Source organism: Bombina bombina, chromosome 10 (assembly GCF_027579735.1).
Source record: "Bombina bombina isolate aBomBom1 chromosome 10, aBomBom1.pri, whole genome shotgun sequence".
Classification (NCBI taxonomy): domain Eukaryota; kingdom Metazoa; phylum Chordata; class Amphibia; order Anura; family Bombinatoridae; genus Bombina; species Bombina bombina.
The window spans coordinates 127,734,414-127,756,682 of NC_069508.1; the positions used below are offsets into that span (position 1 = coordinate 127,734,414).

The 22,269-nt window shown below is 39.0% G+C and overlaps 1 protein-coding gene across 1 annotated transcript in view; it reads left to right on the forward strand.

Annotated features, from left to right (window-relative positions):
• Nucleotides 1-22,269, forward strand: part of LOC128640757 (vitellogenin-like) — a 459,754-nt gene that overhangs the window by 109,845 nt on the left and 327,640 nt on the right. The window contains 1 exon segment of the mRNA XM_053693183.1: nucleotides 834-931. Within this exon segment, the coding sequence (XP_053549158.1) occupies nucleotides 834-931 (98 nt within the window).

Genomic DNA, 22,269 nt, shown 5'->3' on the forward strand with positions numbered 1-22,269 from the left:
GGGCATCATTCGGCCCTTGATAAATCGGCCCCATAGTGTAAGGCAACCTTTTTTGACTCAACACTGTCTTTTCTGATAAATGGCAAGGGAGATTGTCTATAGCAATGGTACAAATATTACATAAGAACCAGCGTTACAACATAATATAGCAATGTTTTATGTGGTTGGTAAGATTTTATTGATTTTTGTTATACATCTACTTGTTAATGTTAACTGCAAAATTTATCAATAAAAATATATTTAAATAAAAAAAAAAAGAACCAGCGTTACAGCCTCATAACCCAGTCCCACTCATTTTAACTGAAACTACAAAAAAAAGAGAAAATTCACACCTACATTTTTACACTCCCCTAGAACACCAAACACAAACACCGCACACACCATTTCCTTAGTTGCTTTGAAGTCTTTAGCTCACAGCAAAAGGTGGTTCCTATGCCCCACGCTGTGTCCTAAAATATTTTGAAGGATCCTCATTATATAGACGTTGTAGATAATCCTAATTGGTTCATCTTTAAACCAATCAGAATTATGAATTGACAGGTTAACTGCCAAAGTTGAGGTTGCCATCTTTTCACTGTTCTTTTACAGCCAATGTAATTGAAAGTTTTTTTATCTTTAATTTTACCTGATCCTAAGGCATTGCAAAGCAGGTGAAAAAGCAAAGAAAAACACATACAACGATATTTAAGGTATTTTGAAGGAAAAAAAAAAAAATGAGAGAGAGTAAGTAAATAAAGGAAAATTTAACCCACAAATATGAAGATATATAAATGGTCTTATATAAAACAAATAAGCTGAAATTAAATTGAAGGTGTATTTTTTGTTTTTTTTAGGGCAGCTGCCAGCAATGTAGCCGTTACACTTTTAAAACATAAATTTGGATCCCTTAATGTAAGTTACAGCACAGGTGTCTACTATACACTTTTTGAAGGTAAGAAAGTATTATTTTATTATTATTTTTTATTGAATTAAAGTACCTTATTTTTTTAACAAATAGAAATCAAATTTAAGGCTGTACTAATCAATAACAAGATATTAAACAGCAAAGAATATATTGCTTGATATTAGATAAAACAATGTTTAAACGCATGTCAATTTCAAAGTTGATTTTGGCATTAGTTCGTTTGAAAGAATGACCCTGAATGTGTTATTTATTAATATATCATGGATGTATAGAAGGAGAGCGTTTTATATTTGTATATGTATAGATACATACATATACATGTGCATGTAGGTATAGATATGTTTATATGTATGTACGTACATATATGTATGTACTTATGTATATAAATAGATACAGACAGATATGCTTATATAAACACATACATATGTGCTTTGGAGCCCTTTGCAGTTAAGTAAATGAAAACATGTAAAATCATATTTATGCAATATTCATATTTAATAAAGTGTTATACAGTGTTTGTACTATAAATATTTCACATTCTAAGATTCTGCACATAGCAAAATATGTTCTATGTATTTATAAAATAGATATTGCTAAACATCTGTATTTATCTATAACTTTATGTTATATATATAGGGCTCAAAATTTCCCTCTTTATTAGCCATTGGCAAGTGGAAATTTAATGGTGGCGAGTAAAAGTTAGTGAGTGAAAAAATGTTCACTCCTATTGCAGCATTGACAAACACACATTTTGGGCTGTGTGCTAAAAATATTATCTGAAGGGATATTATATATTCTAGAAAGGGCAAGGATGTGTTATTCCTCTAGGTCTGTAGGAACATCATTAGTGCTTAGACTGTTACTTCTGACAGGGTAAATGGGGGCAGAGAGAGAGAGAGATGGGAGATGAAAAGTAAAAATGGAGAGGAAGATAGCTTTAAGAGTGTGGGTGGGGAAGAAAGAGTGAAAAGAGAAGATATGGCCTCAGAGATAAGGAAGAGGGTAAAATGAGAGATTGAAGAGAGGAATGAGAGGAGGGGTATGTAGTATTTAATTTAAGGTAAAAAATAAATAAATATATATATATTAAAAATGACTGCACAATGATGTGTTTCACAATGGCTAAACATATGCAGAGAGGGGTGGAGTAGTGGGTGTGGTGTGGGCAGATAGTGGATAGGATCAGAAGTGGCGAGTAACATTTTGGCCTGGCTAGTAGCTTATTACCTGAGATGTGAGCCCTGTATATATATATATATATATATATATATATATATATATATATATATATATACAGTATATATGTGTGTGTGAATAAATATATATTGTACCAAAATACCATCAGATATATGTATAAATATGTATTTATGAATAAATAGAGCATATTCTGCTATGTGAAGAACATTGGAATTTAAAATATTCAGATTTTCATGTCATGTTAGCACACTTGAGAATATGAGATTAGGTTTGCTTGCGAGCAAAAACATTTCACTTTCAACTTGTAATAATACCCGATGCACGCAAAAAAACGTACTTCTAACAGAGTAAGCGCTTGAGTGAGAGCATTAAATACTGCTCCACTTGTAATGTGGCCCTTGATGTTTACCTTATCATAATAGTTGACAACATTAGTAACATAAGATCCTTTTGGAATCCAGTTTATAAATGTTGGCATACCGTGTAGATCAAAAGCAAATCAACTCTTTTTTTTCTGAGAGCATAGCTTTACAAGACATATATAACTAATTATCATTAAAGGGACAGTCAACACCAGAATTTTTGTTGTTTAAAAAGAAAGATAATCCCTTTATTACCCATTCCCCAGTTTTGCCCAACCAACACAGTTATATTAATATACTTTTTACCTCTGTAATTATCTTGTATCTAAGCTTCTGCTGACTGCCCCCTTATTTCAGTTCTTTTGACAGACATGAAGTTTAGCCAATCAGTGCTCAGTCCTAGGTCACTTTACGTGCATTAGCTCAATGTTATCTATATGAAACTAATGCCCTCTAGTGGTTAAAATGTATTCAGAATAGAGGCAGTCTTCAAGGTCTAAGAAATTAGCATATGAACCTCCTAGTTTTAGCTTTCAACTAAGAATACCAAGAGAACGAAGCAAATTTGGTGATAAAAGTAAATTGGGAAGTTGTTTCAAATTGCATGCCCTATTTAAATAATTAAACACTTATTGTTTGCGCGCTAACATGACACTGCATTAGACCTACAGCGCTAAACACAAACGGCAAGATTACAAGTTATGCGCTAAACCGGTTGTGTAAATAACGCAAAGAAATTGTGATATCCCACTCTCCATATCGCTGCCATTACAAGTTACTGAAAAACCTTCTTATGTTGTGCTGTATGGTGCGTTAAGCTCCATACTGCACAAAACCTAAGGCCTGACTTTATGTGCTCGTGCACGCTTTCCCCCATAGACATTAATGGAAAGTGTTAGAAAAAATTGACACCTGCGATCGCAAAATGGCGATCTCCATAACGCAATCCCCATTTTGTCTATGGGGAAAAGAAAGTGTATTATAAAAGTAACACCCTAACATAAACCCTATTCTAAATACCCCTAATCCGCCGCTGTCCCTAACATCGCTGACACTAAATAAACTTATTAACCCCTAATCCACTACACTTCCGCATTGCTAACACCTAAATAAACCTATTAACCCCTAAACTGCCGCCCTCCAACATCACCCACACTAAATAAACCTATTAACCCCTAAATTGCCAGCCCCCACATCACTACTTCTATAATAAAGTTATTAACCCCTAAACCGCCACCCACCCACATTGCCAACACTATAAAAAGCTATTAACCCCTAAACCGATGGCCCCCGACATAGCTAATACTAAACGAAACCTATTAACCCCTAAACCACCGGTCCACTACATCACAAATCACTAAATTAATCTATTAACCCCTAAACCTAACACCCCCCTAACTTTAAATTACATTTACAATTTAACTATCTTAAAATAAATAAAAACTTACCTGTGCAATAAAAAAAACAAAGATTAAACTATAAATTAACCTAACATAACTATTTTAAGAAAATAAAATAAACTACATATAAAAAAATACAAGATTAAAAAACCTAACACTAGGAAAGAAATAAAAAAAATCTAACATTAAATTACAAAAAATAAAAAAATAATAAGATTACAAAAAATAATAAACAAAATCATCCAACATAATAAAAATTACACCTAATCTATAGTCCCCAAAATAAAAACACCCCCTAACCTAACAACAAACTACAAATAGCCCTTAAAATGGCCATTTGTAGGGCATTGCCCTAAGTTAAAAAGCTTTTTTACATAAAAAAATTACAAAGCCCCCCTAAAAGTAAACCCCCCCCAAAAAATAAAAAAACCTAAGTCTTAAAAAAACTTAAGCTACCGTTTGCCCCTAAAGGGGCATTTGTATGGGCATTGCCCTTAAAAGGGTATTCAGCTCTTTTACTGCCCATTAAAATAAAAGAGCCCTAATCTAAAAAATAACACTATGTATTTTTTTATTGTAAAAACATAATTTATGTAAGAACTTACCTGATAAATTAATTTCTTTCATATTAGCAAGAGTCCATGAGCTAGTGACGTATGGGATATACATTCCTACCAGGAGGGGCAAAGTTTCCCAAACCTCAAAATGCCTATAAATACACCCCTCACCACACCCACAATTCAGTTTAACAAATAGCCAAGAAGTGGGGTGATAAGAAAGGAGCGAAAGGATCAAAAAATAAGGAATTTGAATAATTGTGCTTTATACAAAAAAAAATCATAACCACCACAAAAAAAGGGTGGGTCTCACGGACTCTTGCTAATATGAAAGAAATGAATTTATCAGGTAAGTTCTTACAAAAATTATGTTTTCTTTCATGTAATTAGCAAGAGTCCATGAGCTAGTGACGTATGGGATAGCAGATACCCAAGATGTGGAACTTCCACGCAAGAGTCACTAGAGAGGGAGGGATAAAATAAAGACAGCCAATTCCGCTGAAAAAATAATCCACAGCCCAAATCAAAAAAATGAAATAATAAGTAGCAGAATCAAACTGAAACAGCTGCCTAAAGTACTTTTCTACCAAATACTGCTTCTGAAGAAGAGAAAACATCAAAATGGTAGAATTTAGTAAAAGTATGCAAAGAAGACCAAGTTGCTGCTTTGCAAATTTGATCAACAGAAGCTTCATTCCTAAAAGCCCAGGAAGTAGAAACTGACTTAGTAGAATGAGCTGTAATCCTTTGAGGCGGGGACTTACCCGACTCTATATAAGCATGATGAATCAAAGATTATAACCAAGACGCCAAAGAAATGGCAGAAGCCTTCTGACCTTTCCTGGAACCAGAAAAGATAACAAATAGACTGGAAGTCTTTCTAAAACCTTTAGTAGCTTCAACATAATATTTCAAAGCTCTTACTACATCCAAATAATGTAAAGATCTCTCCAGAGAATTCTTAGGATTAGGACATAATGAAGGGACAATGATTTCTCTACTAATGTTGTTAGAATTCACAACCTTAGGTAAAAATTTAAATGAAGTCTGCAACACCGCCTTATCCTGATGAAAAATCAGAAAAGGAGATTCACAAGAAAGAGCAGATAACTCAGAAACTCTTCTAGCAGAAGAGATGGCCAAAAGGAACAACACTTTCCAAGAAAGTAATTTAATATCCAGAGAATGCATAGGTTCAAACGGAGGAGCCTGTAAAGCCCTCAGAACCAAATTAAGACTCCAAGGAGGAGAGATTGACTTAATGACAGGTTTGATACGAACCAAAGCCTGTACAAAACAATGAATATCAGGATGATTAGCAATTTTTCTGTGAAAAAGAACAGAAAGAGCAGAGATTTGACCTTTCAAAGAGCTTGCAGACAAACCCTTATCCAAACCATCCTGAAGAAACTGTAGAATTCTAGGAATTCTAAAAGAATGCCAAGAGAATTTATGAGAAGAACACCAAGAAATGTAAATCTTCCAGACTCGGTAATAAATCTTCCTAGACACAGATTTACGAGCCTCTATCATAGTATTAATCACTGAGTCAGAGAAACCTCTATGACTAAGAATCAAGCGTTCAATCTCCATACCTTCAAATTTAATGATTTGAGATCCTGATGGAAAAATGGGCCTTGAGATAGAAGGTCTGGCCTTAACGGAAGTATCCAAGGTTGGCAACTTGCCATCTGAATGAGATCCGCATACCAAAACCTGTGAGGCCATGCTGGAGCCACCAGCAATACAAACGAACGTTCCTTTAGAATTTTGGAATTCACTTTTGGAAGAAGAACTAGAGGCGGAAAGATATAAGCAGGTTGATAATTCCAAGGAAGTGACAACGCGTCCACTGCTTCCGCCTGAGGATCCCTGGATCTGGATAGATACCTGGGAAGTTTCTTGTTTAGATGAGAGGCCATCAGATCTATTTCTGGAAGTCCCCAGATTTGAACAATCTGAAGAAATACCTCTGGGTGAAGAGACCATTCGCCTGGATGTAATGTCTGGCGACTGAGATAATCCGCTTCCCAATTGTCTACACCTGGGATATGAACCGCAGAGATTAGACAGGAGCTGGATTCCGCCCATACAAGTATCCGAGATACTTCTTTCATAGCCTGAGGACTGTGAGTCCCACCTTGATGATTGACATACCCACGGTTGTGACATTGTCTGTCTGAAAACAAATAAACGATTCCCTCTTCAGAAGAGGCCAGAACTGAAGAGCTCTGAAAATCGCACGGAGTTCCAAAATGTTGATTGGTAATTTCGCCTCCTGAAATTCCCAAACCCCCTGCGCTGTCAGAGATCCCCATTCAGCTCCCCAACCTGAAAGACTCGCATCTGTTGAGATTACAGTCCAGGTTGGACGAACAAAAGAGCCCCCTTGAATTAGACGATGGTGATTCAACCACAAAGTCAGAGAAGATCGAACATTGGGATTTAAGGATATTAATTGTGATATCTTTGTATAATCCCTGCGCCACTGGTTCAGCATACAAAGCTGAAGAGGTCTCATGTGAAAGTGAGCAAAGAGGATCGCGTCCGATGCAGCAGTCATGAATTTCCATGCACAAAGCTACCAAAGGGAATGATTTAGACTGAAGGTTTCGACAAGCTGAAACCAACTTCAGACGTCTCTTTTCTGTTAGAGACAAAGTCATGGACACTGAATCTATTTGAAAGCCCAAAAAGGTTACCTTTGTCTGAGGAATCAATGAACTCTTTGGTAAATTGATCCTCCAACCATGTCTTTGAAGAAACAACTCAAGTTGATTCGTATGAGATTCTGCAGAATGTAAAGACTGAGCAAGTACCAAGATATCGTCCAAATAAGGAAATACCGCAATACCCTGTTCTCTGATTACAGAGAGAAAGGAACTGAGAACCTTTGAAAAGATCCTTGGAGCTGTTGCTAGGCCAAACGGAAGGGCAACAAACTGGTAATGCTTGTCTAGAAAAGAGAATCTCAGGAACTGATAGTGATCTGGATGAATTGGAATATGAAGATATGCATCCTGTAAGTCTATTGTAGACATATAATGCCCTTGCTGAACAAAAGGCAGAATAGTCCTTATAGTCACCATTTTGAATGTTGGTATCCTTACATAACGATTCAATATTTTTAGATCCAGAACTGGTCTGAAGGAATTCTCCTTCTTTGGTACAATGAAAAGATTTGAGTAAAACCCCAGACCCCGTTCCAGAACTGGAACTGGCACAATTACCCCAGCCAACTCTAGGTCTGAAACACATTTCAGAAACGCCTGAGCCTTCACTGGGTTTACTGGAATGCGTGAGAGAAAAAATCTTCTCACAGGCGGCCTTACCTTGAAACCTATTCTGTACCCTTGTGAAACAATGTTCTGAATCCAAAGACTGTGAATCGAATTGATCCAAATATCTTTGAAAAATCGTAACCTGCCCCCTACCAGCTGTGCTGGAATGAGGGCCGCACCTTCATGCAGATTTGGGAGCTGGTTTTGACTTTCTAAAAGGCTTGGATTTATTCCAGACTGGAGAAGGTTTCCAAACAGAAACCGTTCCTTTAGGGGAAGGGTCAGGCTTTTGTTCCTTATTCTGACGAAAGGAACGAAAACGATTAGCAGCCCTATATTTACCTTTAGATTTTTTGTCCTGAGGCAAAAAAGTTCCTTTCCCCCCAGTAGCAGTTGAAATTATAGAATCCAACTGTGAACCAAATAATTAATTACCTAGGAAAGAAAGAAAAAGCAAAGTTGAATTTGAAGTCATATCTGCATTACAAGATTTAAGCCATAACGCTCTTCTAGCTAAAATAGCTAAAGACATATACCTGACATCAATTCTAATGATATCAAAAATGGCATCACATAAAGTTATTAGCATGTTGAAGAAGTTTAACAATGCTATAAGCATTATGGTCTGACACTTGTTGCGCTAAAGCCTCCAACCAGAAAGTGGAAGCTGCAGCAACATCAGCCAAAGAAATAGCAGGTCTAAGAAGATTACCTGAACATAAATAAGCTCTCCTTAGAAAGGATTCAAGCTTCCTATCTAAAGGATCCTTAAAGGAAGTACTATCCGCCATAGGAATAGTAGTACGTTTAGCAAGAGTAGAGATAGCCCCATCAACTTTAGGGATTTTGTCCCAAAATTCTAATCTATCAGATGGCACAGGGTACAATTTTTTAAACCTTGGAGAAGGAGTAAATGAAGTACCCAGACTATTCCATTCCCTAGAAATTACTTCTGAAATAGCATCAGGAACTGGAAAAACTTCAGGAATAACTACATGAGGTTTAAAATCCGAATTTAAATGCTTAGTAGATTTAGTATCAAGAGGACTAGACTCCTCCATATCTAATGCAATCAACACTTCTTTAAGTAAAGAACGAATAAACTCCATCTTAAATTAATATGAAGATTTATCAGTGTCAATATCTGAAGCAGAATCTTCTGAACCAGATAGATCCTCATCAGAAATAGATAAGTCAGAATGATGGCGGTCACTTAAAAATTCATCTGAAATATGAGAAGTTTTAAAAGACCTTTTACGTTTACTGGAAGGAGGAATAACAGACAGAGCCTTCCTAATAGAATTAGAAACAAATTCTTTAACATTAACAGGAACATCCTGAACATTAGATGTTGAAGGAAAAACAACAGGTAAAGGATTATTACTAATGGAGACACTATCTGCGTTAGAAAGCTTATCATGACAACTAACACAAACTACAGACGGAGGAACAGTTACCAAAAGTTTACAACAGATGCACTTAACTTTGGTAGAACCAGCATCAGGCAGCGCCTTTCCAGAAGTAGATTCTGATCCAGGGTCAGGTTGTGACATCTTGCAATATGTAATAGAAAAAACAACATATAAAGCAAAATTATCAAATTCCTTAAATGACAGTTTCAGGAATGGGAAAAGATGCAAAACAAACAAGCTTCTAGCAACCAGAAGCAATTAAAAAGTGAGACTTGGGGGGAGTGGCTAAGAGGCGGCCATGATCAGTCGCATTTCATGAAGCTCCTGGGAATACTCCTTTGTTTCACAAATTATCCTGGGATATAGCTTTTATTTTAACCTATTCTTATAGGATCCTATTACTGTTCAGCTGGTAGCATTGAAATTCTCGGCGATTCCCATAACTGAGCACCCAGGAGCTGAATTAGCCTATCAAGATCTTAGGCCGTCATCTCTGTTTGGAGCCTGCAGCGGCTTGTATCTACTTTTAATGCTGTATAGTTTTCTCTCTGAGCTCCGAGATCGTGTAATACAGCTATTATTTACCTGGGGACTGTGGCTCTAACAGGATTACTACATTCAGAACTCTTTACGGAATAACCGCATTTCTCAGGAGACGGCCTATACACTTTCACTTTGCTGTACCATCAAACCCCCCCCCCGGTAAGCCGGGTTATACTGGGCTTGTTGATCGCTGACTATCTATCGCAGGATGGAGGAGTTAAGTCTTGCCGCACTAGCCCTATTACGAGATCTGGACCGCAGGATGGATTCACAGTTTGCGGATCTTAGAGCTTGCATTAGAGAGGCCTATATGGAAGATGGCGCCCTGAGACCCCTTCCGCCTAAATCTACTCCCTCCGTATCACAGGAGATATACTCTGCACAAGCTGGGACTTTACATCATACCTCCGTTAAGCCTGAGATGATCCCGGAATCGATGGTGACTGAGGGCTCAGAAGAAAGTCCAGATATGCGCTATTTGGGTGCTTCATGTTCTCGGACAGAGGCACAGCAACAACTGCGGTCACTAAGCAGAACCCTAAGTCATAACCGCAAGCGACATACAAGTGAGGAGCTTGTGTCGGATCTTCAACCACCTACCTCAAGATCAGACAACAACCAGAAATGTATCCCCTCACCCTCGGTGGCTTGTTCTGGGGATGCGGCCGGCCCCTGGATGGGGCACCGGGGACTCTCTCCTTCTCAGCTCACAATAAAACGATTCTCTGCCTGGGTTGGGATCCTGACCTCTGCTCCTCCAAGACAACTTCATACAAAGGACTACCTTGACCTCCCACTGGTTTCAGACATATATCTCTATACAGAGTGGGACTTTTCACGTAACAAAATGGACTTTAGCAGAGCCGGTATTGGATAAGCACTAATCTCTTTCTTTGTCTCTTATCTCTGTTTTGTTTTTTTCTCTTCTTGTTGGGGAAATGCATATTGGGTCTGCAATCTTGTGTGTACGGTGTGTGGACCTTATTTATGTATGTACCTGTCTTTTCTTTTGGCACCCAGCTTTAAGTTGAATCTCTTATGTTTCACATGCAATGTTCATATCCTGAGGGCATAGTGTGCTACTTGTAAAGGGTATACCTAGCTCTAGTTGTATATACTACATACATCATTTATAATGCTGCTGAGTGCACTGATAACTATTTTCAAACCCCTTCACACATCCATTTTTTTTTTATTATTATTTTTTTTTTTTTTATGTTGCACCACTAGAATTAACTTCCTGAGACTCCCTTTGCTCCCAGTTACTAATTTGTCTCTTTATTTTATGGGAACTCTTACAGTGAGATGTTATATGGCTCATATCAATAGTTAAGAGATATCACACACAGGCCATAAAAATGTAGGAAACCTGGATACAAGCTCCTGTTGTGCTGCGTCATGCCTAGTGTACATTAGCCCTCCTCTGTTTTTATTTTTGTTTTACAGTCACAACTTGTTATGTATGTAATCTGCATTTTCTCTTGATTTATGGTGTCAATAGGGTGGCTTATAATCCTGGGATATTCTCAGAGTGGTCTCACCCCCTATGGGCTGTGAAGCTTAAGTTCCAGCATTATATATTATTCGATAGTCCCTTGGTTTCAGCACCTAATTAAAGACTAATATAGCCTAATATATATTTAGTATACCCTAGATGAGTACCTCATTAAGTACATTTAACCCTCAGTAGTAGCTCCTAGATGCCTTTATGCCACGCAATTTTTTAATTCTCCTTCCATTGAATGTCCCCCTCCTTGCAAGTTTGATAATATAGAATTAGAACTCTGAGACATCTATCTATAGCAATTCGCTGCAATATTGTGACTCCCCTTAAAAGCTATTAGTGAATTCTGAGATCTGCTATTCATGTTTTCTTACTGTTGTATAGTATACACAACTATAAAGGAAGATTTATTCTCTTTAAGAGTTTTATTAGTTTGCATACTTCTCTACTTGATTAGCCTCCCATTTCAACCTCTTCCTTGCCCACATAATTGGACATGGTCCTAAATATGCATGTACCCTCTGCTTAGGGATGTTATGGAAAAAAAACTCCATCCTGCCTCTAATATTGAGTAAAGTGTTATTAGATTATCAGAGCCCGAACCCCCACCTCCCCTACTCTCTCACAGAGCAGCTCTTGACTGCTGACACCCCTCCCCCCCCACTTTTAATATCTAGGTCCAAAAGTGGCCATTCCATAAACCAATCCTCTCCTTTTGGCTCACTTTACATTTCATAGGTCCAAAAGTGACCTCTAATGTCATAAGAGGAATCAAAAGTAGAAATTATATAAAATAGAGGTTCTTAATAATTCACTGCAATACTTCACTTTTGTATATCAAGCTATTTGTAAGTATTATATGCTTCTGTTATTTCTGTGTTATGAGATTGCATTCATTCTGTATTTTGCATAAAACCTCAATAAAAAAATTATTATTAAAAAAAAAAAAAAAAAAAGTGAGACTTAAATAATGTGAAAAAAGGTGGAGACCAGAATGACATTTTGTGGCGCCAAGTATGACGCCCACATTATTGGCGCCAAGTACAACGCCCATATTTTTGGCGCCAAGTATGACGCAACATCCACTGATGTCAAAAACGACGCCCACATTTTTTGGCACAAAAAAACGTCTGTGACAAACATACGTCAAAAAATGACACAACCACGAACAAACTTCCGGCATCAACTATGGCGCCGGAAATGACAACATTTTGCGCCATAAAAGTCCGTGCCAAGAATGACGCAATAAATTGAAGCATTTTCTGCCCCCGCAAGCCTAACAGCCCGCAGGGAAAAAAGTCAATTGAAAATTTTTAAGGTAAGAAAAAATTATTTATTCATATGCATTATCCCAAATAATGAAACTGACAGTCTGAATGAAGGAATGCTGATTATCCTGAATCATGGCAAATATAAGTTTAAACACATATATTTAGAACTTTACATATAAAGTGCCCAACCATAGCTTAGAGTGTCATAAATAAAATAAGACTTACTTACCCTAAGACACTCATCTACATATAGTAGATAGCCAAACCAGTACTGAAACGAGAATCAGTAGAGGTAATGATGTATAAGAGTATATCGTCGATCTGAAAAGGGGGTTAGGAGAAGAAATCTCTACGACCGATAACAGAGAACCTATGAAATAGATCCCCTAGAGGAAGACCATTGTATTCAAATAGGCAATACTCTCTTCACATCCCTCTGACATTCACTGCACTCTGAGAGGAAAACCGGGCTCCAGCCTGCTGCGAAGCGCATATCAACGTAGAATCTAGCACAAACTTACTTCACCACCTCCATGGGAGGCAAAGTTTGTAAAACTGAATTGTGGGTGTGGTGAGGGGGTGTATTTATAGGCATTTTGAGGTTTGGGAAACTTTGCCCCTCCTGGTAAGAATGTATATCCCATACGTCACTAGCTCATGGACTCTTGCTAATTACATGAAAGAAAGAGCTGTTTAACTTAGGGCAATTCCCTACAAAACACATTTTAAGGGCTATTGGTAGTTTATTGTTAAGGTTAGGGTGTGTTTTTATTTTGGGGGGCTTTTTGTTTTTATAGGGCTATTAGATTAGGTGTAATTTTTATTATTTTGGATGATTTTGATTATTATTTTTTGCAATCTTGGTGTTTTTTGTAATTTTAGTGTTTATTTTTTTTGGTAATGTTAGATTTTTGTATTTGTTTTTTTAATCCTGTAATTGTTTTTTTTTATTTGTAGTTTATTTTATTTTATTAAAATAGTTATGTTTATTTATAGTTTAATCTTAGTTTTTTTATTTCACATGTAAGTTTTTATTTATTTTAAGATAGTTATATAGTAAATTTAATTTAAAGTTAGGGGAGTGTTTAGGGGTTAATAGTTTATTTTAGTGATTTACAATGTGGTGGGGTGGCGGTAAAGGGGCTAATAGGTTTTATTAAAGGAGTAGTGATGTGGGGGGCGGCGGTTTAGGGGTTAATAGGTTTAGTTTAGTACTAGAGATGTGGGGGCCGGCAGTTTAGGGGTTAATAGCTTTATATAGTGTTGGCTATGTGGGTGGGCAGCGGATTAGGGGTTAATAAGTTTAAAATAGTATTTGCGATGCGGGGGTGGCGGTTTAGAGGTTAATAACAGAATTTATGCTTACCTGATAAATTACTTTCTCCAACGGTGTGTCCGGTCCACGGCGTCATCCTTACTTGTGGGATATTCTCTTCCCCAACAGGAAATGGAAAAGAGTCCCAGCAAAGCTGGTCACATGATCCCTCCTAGGCTCTGCCCACCCCAGTCATTCGACCGACGGACAGGAGGAAATATATATAGGAGAAACCATATGATACCGTGGTGACTGTAGTTAGAGAAAATAATTCATCAGACCTGATTAAAAAACCAGGGCGGGCCGTGGACCGGACACACCGTTGGAGAAAGTAATTTATCAGGTAAGCATAAATTCTGTTTTCTCCAACATTGGTGTGTCCGGTCCACGGCGTCATCCTTACTTGTGGGAACCAATACCAAAGCTTTAGGACACGGATGAAGGGAGGGAGCAAATCAGGTCACCTAAATGGAAGGCACCACGACTTGCAAAACCTTTCTCCCAAAAATAGCCTCCGAAGAAGCAAAAGTATCAAATTTGTAAAATTTGGCAAAAGTGTGCAGTGAAGACCAAGTCGCTGCCTTACATATCTGGTCAACAGAAGCCTCGTTCTTGAAGGCCCATGTTGAAGCCACAGCCCTAGTGGAGTGAGCTGTGATTCTTTCAGGAGGCTGCCGTCCGGCAGTCTCATAAGCCAATCGGATAATGCTTTTAAGCCAAAAGGAAAGAGAGGTAGAAGTCGCTTTTTGACCTCTCCTTTTACCAGAATAAACAACAAACAAGGATGATGTTTGTCTGAAATCTTTAGTAGCCTCTAAATAGAATTTTAGAGCACGGACTACATCCAAATTGTGTAACAAACGTTCCTTCTTTGAAACTGGATTCGGACACAAAGAAGGTACAACTATCTCCTGGTTAATATTTTTGTTGGAAACAACTTTCGGAAGAAAACCAGGCTTAGTACGCAAAACCACCTTATCTGCGGAAGCTCATTCCCTGTGACAGATTGTCCAGGGTCAGCCACCAACGGAGTGAATCTCTGGTCTTTTGATCTAATTGAATCGTCGGAGACAAGTCTGTATAATCCCCATTCCACTGTCTGAGCATGCACAGTTGTAATGGTCTTAGATGAATTCGTGCAAAAGGAACTATGTCCATTGTTGCAACCATCAATCCTATTACTTCCATGCACTGCGCTATGGAAGGACGAGGAACAGAATGAAGTACTTGACAAGAGCTTAGAAGTTTTGATTTTCTGACCTCTGTCAGAAAAATCCTCATTTCTAAGGAATCTATTATTGTTCCCAAGAAGGGAACTCTTGTTGACGGGGACAGAGAACTTTTTTCTTTGTTCACCTTCCATCCGTGAGATCTGAGAAAGGCTAGGACGATGTCCGTATGAGCCTTTGCTTTTGACAGGGACGACGCTTGAATCAGGATGTCGTCCAAGTAAGGTACTACTGCAATGCCCCTTGGTCTTAGAACCGCTAGAAGGGACCCTAGTACCTTTGTGAAAATCCTTGGAGCAGTGGCTAATCCAAATGGAAGTGCCATAAACTGGTAATGCTTGTCCAGAAAAGCGAACCTTAGGAACTGATGATGTTCCTTGTGGATAGGAATATGTAGGTACGCATCCTTTAAATCCACGGTAGTCATAAATTGATTTTCCTGGATAGTAGGTAGGATCGTTCGAATAGTTTCCATTTTGAATGATGGTACCCTGAGAAATTTGTTTAGGATCTTTAGATCCAAAATTGGTCTGAATGTTCCCTCTTTTTTGGGAACTATGAACAGATTGGAATAAAATCCCATTCCTTGTTCTCTTATTGGAACTGGATGTATCACTCCCATCTTTAACAGGTCTTCTACACAATGTAAGAATGCCTGTCTCTTTATTTGGTTTGAAGATAATTGAGACCTGCGGAACCTTCCCCTTGGGGGTAGTTCCTTGAATTCCAGGAGATAACCTTGAGAAACTATTTCTAGCGCCCAAGGATCCTGAACATCTCTTGCCCAAGCCTGAGCAAAGAGAGAAAGTCTGCCCCCCACTAGATCCGGTCCCGGATCGGGGGCTATCCCTTCATGCTGTTTTGGTAGCAGTGGTAGGCTTCTTGGCCTGCTTACCCTTGTTCCAGCTTTGCATTGGTTTCCAGGCTGGTTTGGGTTGTGAAGTATTACCCTCTTGCTTAGAGGATACAGAATTAGAGACTGGTCCGTTTCTGCGAAAGGGACGAAAATTAGGCTTATTATTAGCCTTAAAAGACCTATCCTGTGGGAGGGCGTGGCCCTTTCCCCCAGTGATGTCTGAAATAATCTCTTTCAAATCAGGTCCAAATAATGTTTTACCTTTGAAAGGAATGTTAAGCAATTTTGTCTTGGAAGACACATCCGCTGACCAAGACTTTAGCCAAAGCACTCTGCGCGCCACGACAGCAAACCCTGAATTTTTCACCGCTAATCTAGCTAATTACAAAGCGGCATCTAAAACAAAAGAGTTAGCCAATTTAAGTGCTTGAACTCTGTCCATAACCTCCTCATACGAAGATTCTTTACTGAGCGATTTTTCTAGTTCCTCGAACCAGAAACACGCTGCCGTAGTGACAGGAACAATGCATGAAATTGGTTGTAGAAGGTAACCTTGCTGTACAAAAATCTTTTTAAGCAAACCCTCTAATTTCTTATCCATAGGATCTTTGAAAGCACAACTATCTTCGATATGAATAGTAGTGCGTTTGTTTAGAGTAGAAACCGCCCCCTCGACCTTGGGGACTGTCTGCCATAAGTCCTTTCTGGGGTCGACTATAGGAAATAATTTCTTAAATATAGGGGGGGGGAACAAAAGGTATGCCGGGCCTTTCCCACTCTTTATTTACTATGTCCACCACCCGCTTGGGTATAGGAAAAGCGTTGGGGGGTACCGGAACCTCTAGGAACTTGTCCATCTTACATAATTTCTCTGGAATGACCAAATTGTCACAATCATCCAGAGTAGATAACATCTCCTTAAGCAGTGCGCGGAGATGTTCTAATTTAAATTTAAATGTCACAACATCAGGTTCAGCTTGATGAGAAATTTTTCCTGAATCTGAAATTTCTCCATCAGACAAAACCTCCCTCATGGCCCCTTGAGATTGGTGTGAGGGTATGTCAGAACAGTTATCATCAGCGTCCTCTTGCTCTTCAGTGTTTAAAACAGAGCAATCGCGCTTTCTCTGATAAGTAGGCATTTTGGATAAAAGATTTGCTATGGAGTTATCCATTACAGCCGTTAATTGTTGCATGGTAATAAGTATTGGCGCACTAGATGTACTAGGGGCCTCCTGTGTGGGCATAACTGGTGTAGACACAGTAGGGGATGATGTAGTATCATGTTTACTCCCCTCATTTGAGGAATCATCTTGGGCAATATCATTATCTGTTGCATTACTGTCCTTACTTTGTTTGGACACTATGGCACAATTATCACATAAATTTAAATGGGGAGACACATTGGCTTTCATACATATAGAACATAGCTTATCTGATGGTACAGACATGTTAAACAGGCTTAAACTTGTCAACAAAGCACAAAAAACGTTTTAAAATAAAACCGTTACTGTCACTTTAAATTTCAAACTGAAAACACTTTATTACTGAATATGTGAAAAAGTATGAAGGAATTGTTCAAATTTCACCACAGTGTCTTAAAGCATTAAAAGTATTGCACACCAAATTTCAGAGCTTTAACCCTTAAATTAACGGAACCGGAGCCGTTTTTACATTTAACCCCTATGCAGTCCCAGAATGAGGCTCTGTCTATAACTAGAAAGGCCCCCATCTGAAAAAGGTGTCCAACACAGTGCCTGCCGTTTTTCTAAACGTCCCCCAAGATTATAATACCAATAATTAGTTAGAATCTGCATAATATGCCTAGTAAAGCAATTGTTTTAGCCCAGAAAAATGTCTACCAGTTTTTAAGCCCTTTTTGAAGCCCTTTATTCTTTTATGTTTAACTAAGAAAATGGCTTACCGGTCCCCATGAGGGGAAATGACAGCCTTCCAGCATTACATGGTCTTGTTAGAAATATGGCTAGTCATACCTTAAGCAGAAAAGACTGCTAACTGTTTCCCCCAACTGAAGTTACTTCATCTCAACAGTCCTGTGTGGAAACAGCAATCGATTTTAGTTACTGTCTGCTAAAAATCATCTTCCTCTTACAAACAGAAATCTTCATCCTTTTCTGTTTCAGAGTAAATAGTACATACCAGCACTATTTTAAAATAACAAACACTTGATAGAAGAATAAAACTACAAAAAACTCTTAAGCATCTCCGTGGAGATGTTGCCTGTGCAACGGCAAAGAGAATGACTGGGGTGGGCGGAGCCTAGGAGGGATCATGTGACCAGCTTTGCTGGGACTCTTTGCCATTTCCTGTTGGGGAAGAGAATATCCCACAAGTAAGGATGACGCCGTGGACCGGACACACCAATGTTGGAGAAATATAGTTTATGGGTGTAAGTGTACTTTGTAACATTTTAGTTATGAGTTTTGTGAAACATTTTTGTTCCGCAAAATCCATAATTACTGGTCTCAGATCGCGGAATGGATCACGGCGGTATAAGCTATAACGCAAGCATTTTAGCCGGAATGCACAACCTGTAATACGGCGCTATGAAAATCCTGCACTCAAAAGTCATTTTTTGAGTGTGGATTGGAGAATTGCTTTACAGGCTATAACGCTTGTGGTATAGCTATACCGCCGCGCTGGGATAGGAAAGGTGTAGGGAGGGAGGAGTAGGACAGATGAATGCTGGTCCTGACTCTTTCTGGACACACACAGCGCCACGTTTTGCAGGGTTGTGGCCACTCCCACGTGATGCCGCTTAGTACCGGGAAAATGACTCTGAGTGAGACTGAGAGAGAGGGAAGATTCAAGAAGCAAGCTGCCACTGTGTCCCTGGAGCTTTATATGCAAAAGTAAAGCACTTTAACCAGCACCTGAGGTTTATTATAAGTAGTATTTAACTAGAAAGAAAAGATGGTTGTTATTCACAAACTTAGTATATATTTTCTTTCTGATTAAATAATAGGAAAGGGAGAATATGTAGTGTGAATAAAGTTAGTAGTTTTTCAAGAGACTGCTAGCGATATTGGGTGATAAGTTATGTAATAAATAAAGCCTGAGTAAAATGCTGGATGTGTATCTGCATCTGTATAATAATACCCAGCACTATACAAAGACACAGAAGTGACACTGGCACATGGGTATAGCCAGAGGAGGGCTGGTTATAGGATCAGTTGTATATGCATCAATATAATAACACTCAGCACTATTTAATGATGTTTTGAATTTGAAATGTACCTTGGTGTCCTTCACTAAGGTCTTTACTTTGGAAAAAGTCCGCCACAGCCTTGGTTCGTGCCTATCTCTGCCACTGCGACTTGTAATACAGGAGATCTGCCATTCCATGCGCAATGGCCAATTTTTCAGCGGTATAGCCGTACCGCACCATACCGCAAAACTTGTAATCTAGGTCAAAGATAGTTATGAATATTTTACATTCCTATGTTCTTCCCATAGAAGAAAATGTTCTTTTTATTTTTGAAAATATATTTATACAAACTCAATTCCAGAAAAAGTTAGGACAGTATGGAAAATGCAAATAAAACAAACAAAATTAGTCATTTGAAAATTGAATTCACTCTGTACTATATTGAAAACTCATTGTTAACACATTATTTGATGTTTTACTTAATTTAATGTATTGTTTGAAATATACACTCATTACAAATCTGATGACTGTAACACACTGTTGGGACAGTCGACTGTTTACCACTGTGTAACATAACCTTTTCTTTTAATAACACTTATTAAGCATTTAGGCACTGAAGACACAAGTTATTAAGTTGAGCAAGCAGAATTTCCCCCCATTCATTCCTTATGCATGTCTTCAGCTATTCAACCGTACAGGGCCTTCATTGCCTTATTTTGTGCTACATAATGCACTACACATTCTCAATCGGAGACAGGTCAGGACTGCAGACAGGCCATGCTAGCACCACCACTCTCCGCTTACGCAACCATGTGCTTGTAATTCAGGCAGAGGGGCCCATTTATCAAGCTCTGGATGGAGTTTGAGGGCCCGTGTTTCTGGCGAGCCATATGAAGCAGCGGTCTAAAGACCGCTGCTCCATAACCTGTCTGCCTGCTCTAAGGAGGAGGACAGACATTGCCGCAATTCAACCCGATCGAGTATGATCAGGTTGATTGACACCCCCCTTCTGGGTAGCCGATTGGCCGTAAATCTGCAGGGGGCGGCGTTGCACCAGCAGCTCACAAGAGCTGCTGGTGTAATGCTGAATACAGAGAGCGTATTGCTCTCCGCATTCAGCGAGGTCTGTCAGACCTGATCCGCACTGTCGCACTGTCGCACTGTCGCACTGTTTGTTAAATAGGCCCCAGAATGTGGTTTGGCGTTGTCCTGCTGGAAAATGCAGGGACGTCCCTGAAAAAGACTACATCTGGATGCAGTATTTGTTGCTGCAAAATTTATACATATCTTTCTGCATTAATGGTGCCCTTACAAATGTGCAAGTTACCCATGCCATGGGCACTGACACCCCCCCCATACCATGACAGATGCTGGCTTTTGAACCTGACGCTGATAACAGCTTGAATGATCCTTTTCCTCTTTGGCCCGGAGAACACGACTGCTGTTTTTTCCAAAAACTATTTGTAACGTTGACTCGTCAGACAACAAAACATAATTCTACTGTGCTACTGTCCATCTTAGATGAGACCTAGCCCAGAGAAGTCGGCGGCACTTCTGGACAGTGTTGATGTATGGCTTCTGCTTTGCGTAGAAAAGCCTTAACTTGTATCTGTGGATGCAGTGGCGAATGGTGTAGAAAAGCCTTAACTTGTATCTGTGGATGCAGCGGCGAATGGTGTTGACTGACAAAGGCTTACCAAAGTATTCCCAAGTCCATATCAGGATATCCATCACAGACTCATAACGTTATTTGAGACAGTGACATCTGAGGGGTCGGAGATCACATGCATTTAAAGAGGTTTTCGGCATTGCCCTTTACGCACCGAGATTTGACTGGATTCATTGAATCTTTTAATTATATTGTGCACTGTATAAGGTGAAATGCCCAAAATCCTACTAATATGTCTTTGGGGAATGTTGTTCTCAAAGTGTTGGATTATTCGCTGATGCATCTGTTGGCAAATTGGCAAAACTCGACTCATCCTTGCTCTTGAAGGACTAGGCCTTTTTTGAAGGCTCCTTATATACTATAATTACACAATTGCTTCACTTGTTTCACATCACCTTCTTATTTCAACATCGCTATTAGTCCTAAATTGCCCCTGTCCCAACATTTTTGTAATGTGTTGCAGTCATCAGATTTTAAATGAGTGTAAATTTTCAAAAATACATTAAATTCGCAAAGTATAACATCAAATAATGTGTTTAATTATGTATTTTCAATATAGTACAGGGTGAAATAAATTTTGAAATTACTCTTTTTGTCTGTTTTTTCCATACTGTCCCAACTTTTTCTGAATTGGGGTTGTGTGTATATATATATATATATATATATATATATATAAAAAATATATATATATATATATATATATATATATATATAAGAAATAAACAATTAAAAATACAAATAACAGGGGGGCGGAGCTAGCCCGGGAAGGGAACAGTCGCATCACTGAAGAGCTCCGTAACTAAATTCTAAAATTGCTCATTATTTATAGTTAAAAGTCTGCAAACCTGCCTTTTTTCAGGCTGATATTACCTCTACGCTATAGTTACAACTCTGATGACAACTTGGAGTACACAAAGCCCTATCTGCTTGAGTTTACAGCCCGGGGCGTAAAGAAGCTTCAGAGTGAAAGGAGGGCCGGGTGTGACCGTCGTGCCGACTACAGCACACACAAAAAGGCGAATTGGGAACCCTGTTTATTTGTAGATCATCCCATGCAAACACACACTTTGCCGCGCCGACAACTTTTCTACAGCTTCACAAGCAGCCACTTCCTGCAGGCCCAGCTTAATTGGAACTACCGCCGCCATCTTGCCAGATTTGAATATCAGCGGGAGCAGGTACTCCTAGTTTATAACCCGATGTATGGACTAGATGGCATCTGAACAATAGCGACCTATATAGTTAAGTTGCATAAAACCATTGGATACGCAGCCGGCTGTAGCAATATGGAGGGCTCCCATGATGCAGTATGCCAACCAGACACCCTGAGGCTAGTTATCGCCCTTCTGCAGGATATGTCCACTCGCCTAGACGAGCACTACATGGCTTGTTTGACCGCCTTGCAAAACAGTGCCGGTCCACCCTCTCTCCCACCAACTGATCCTCACCCTGCCCCTGTCCCATCAGAAGCCAGACAGAGCAAACTAGTGGAACTGGGGGTACATGAGCTTCTGGAGACCTCCGGAGCAAATATATATCTGGATGACACTGCGCAACCTACCACGCATACTGAAAATGCTTTAGCAGCATCAGGGAAGCC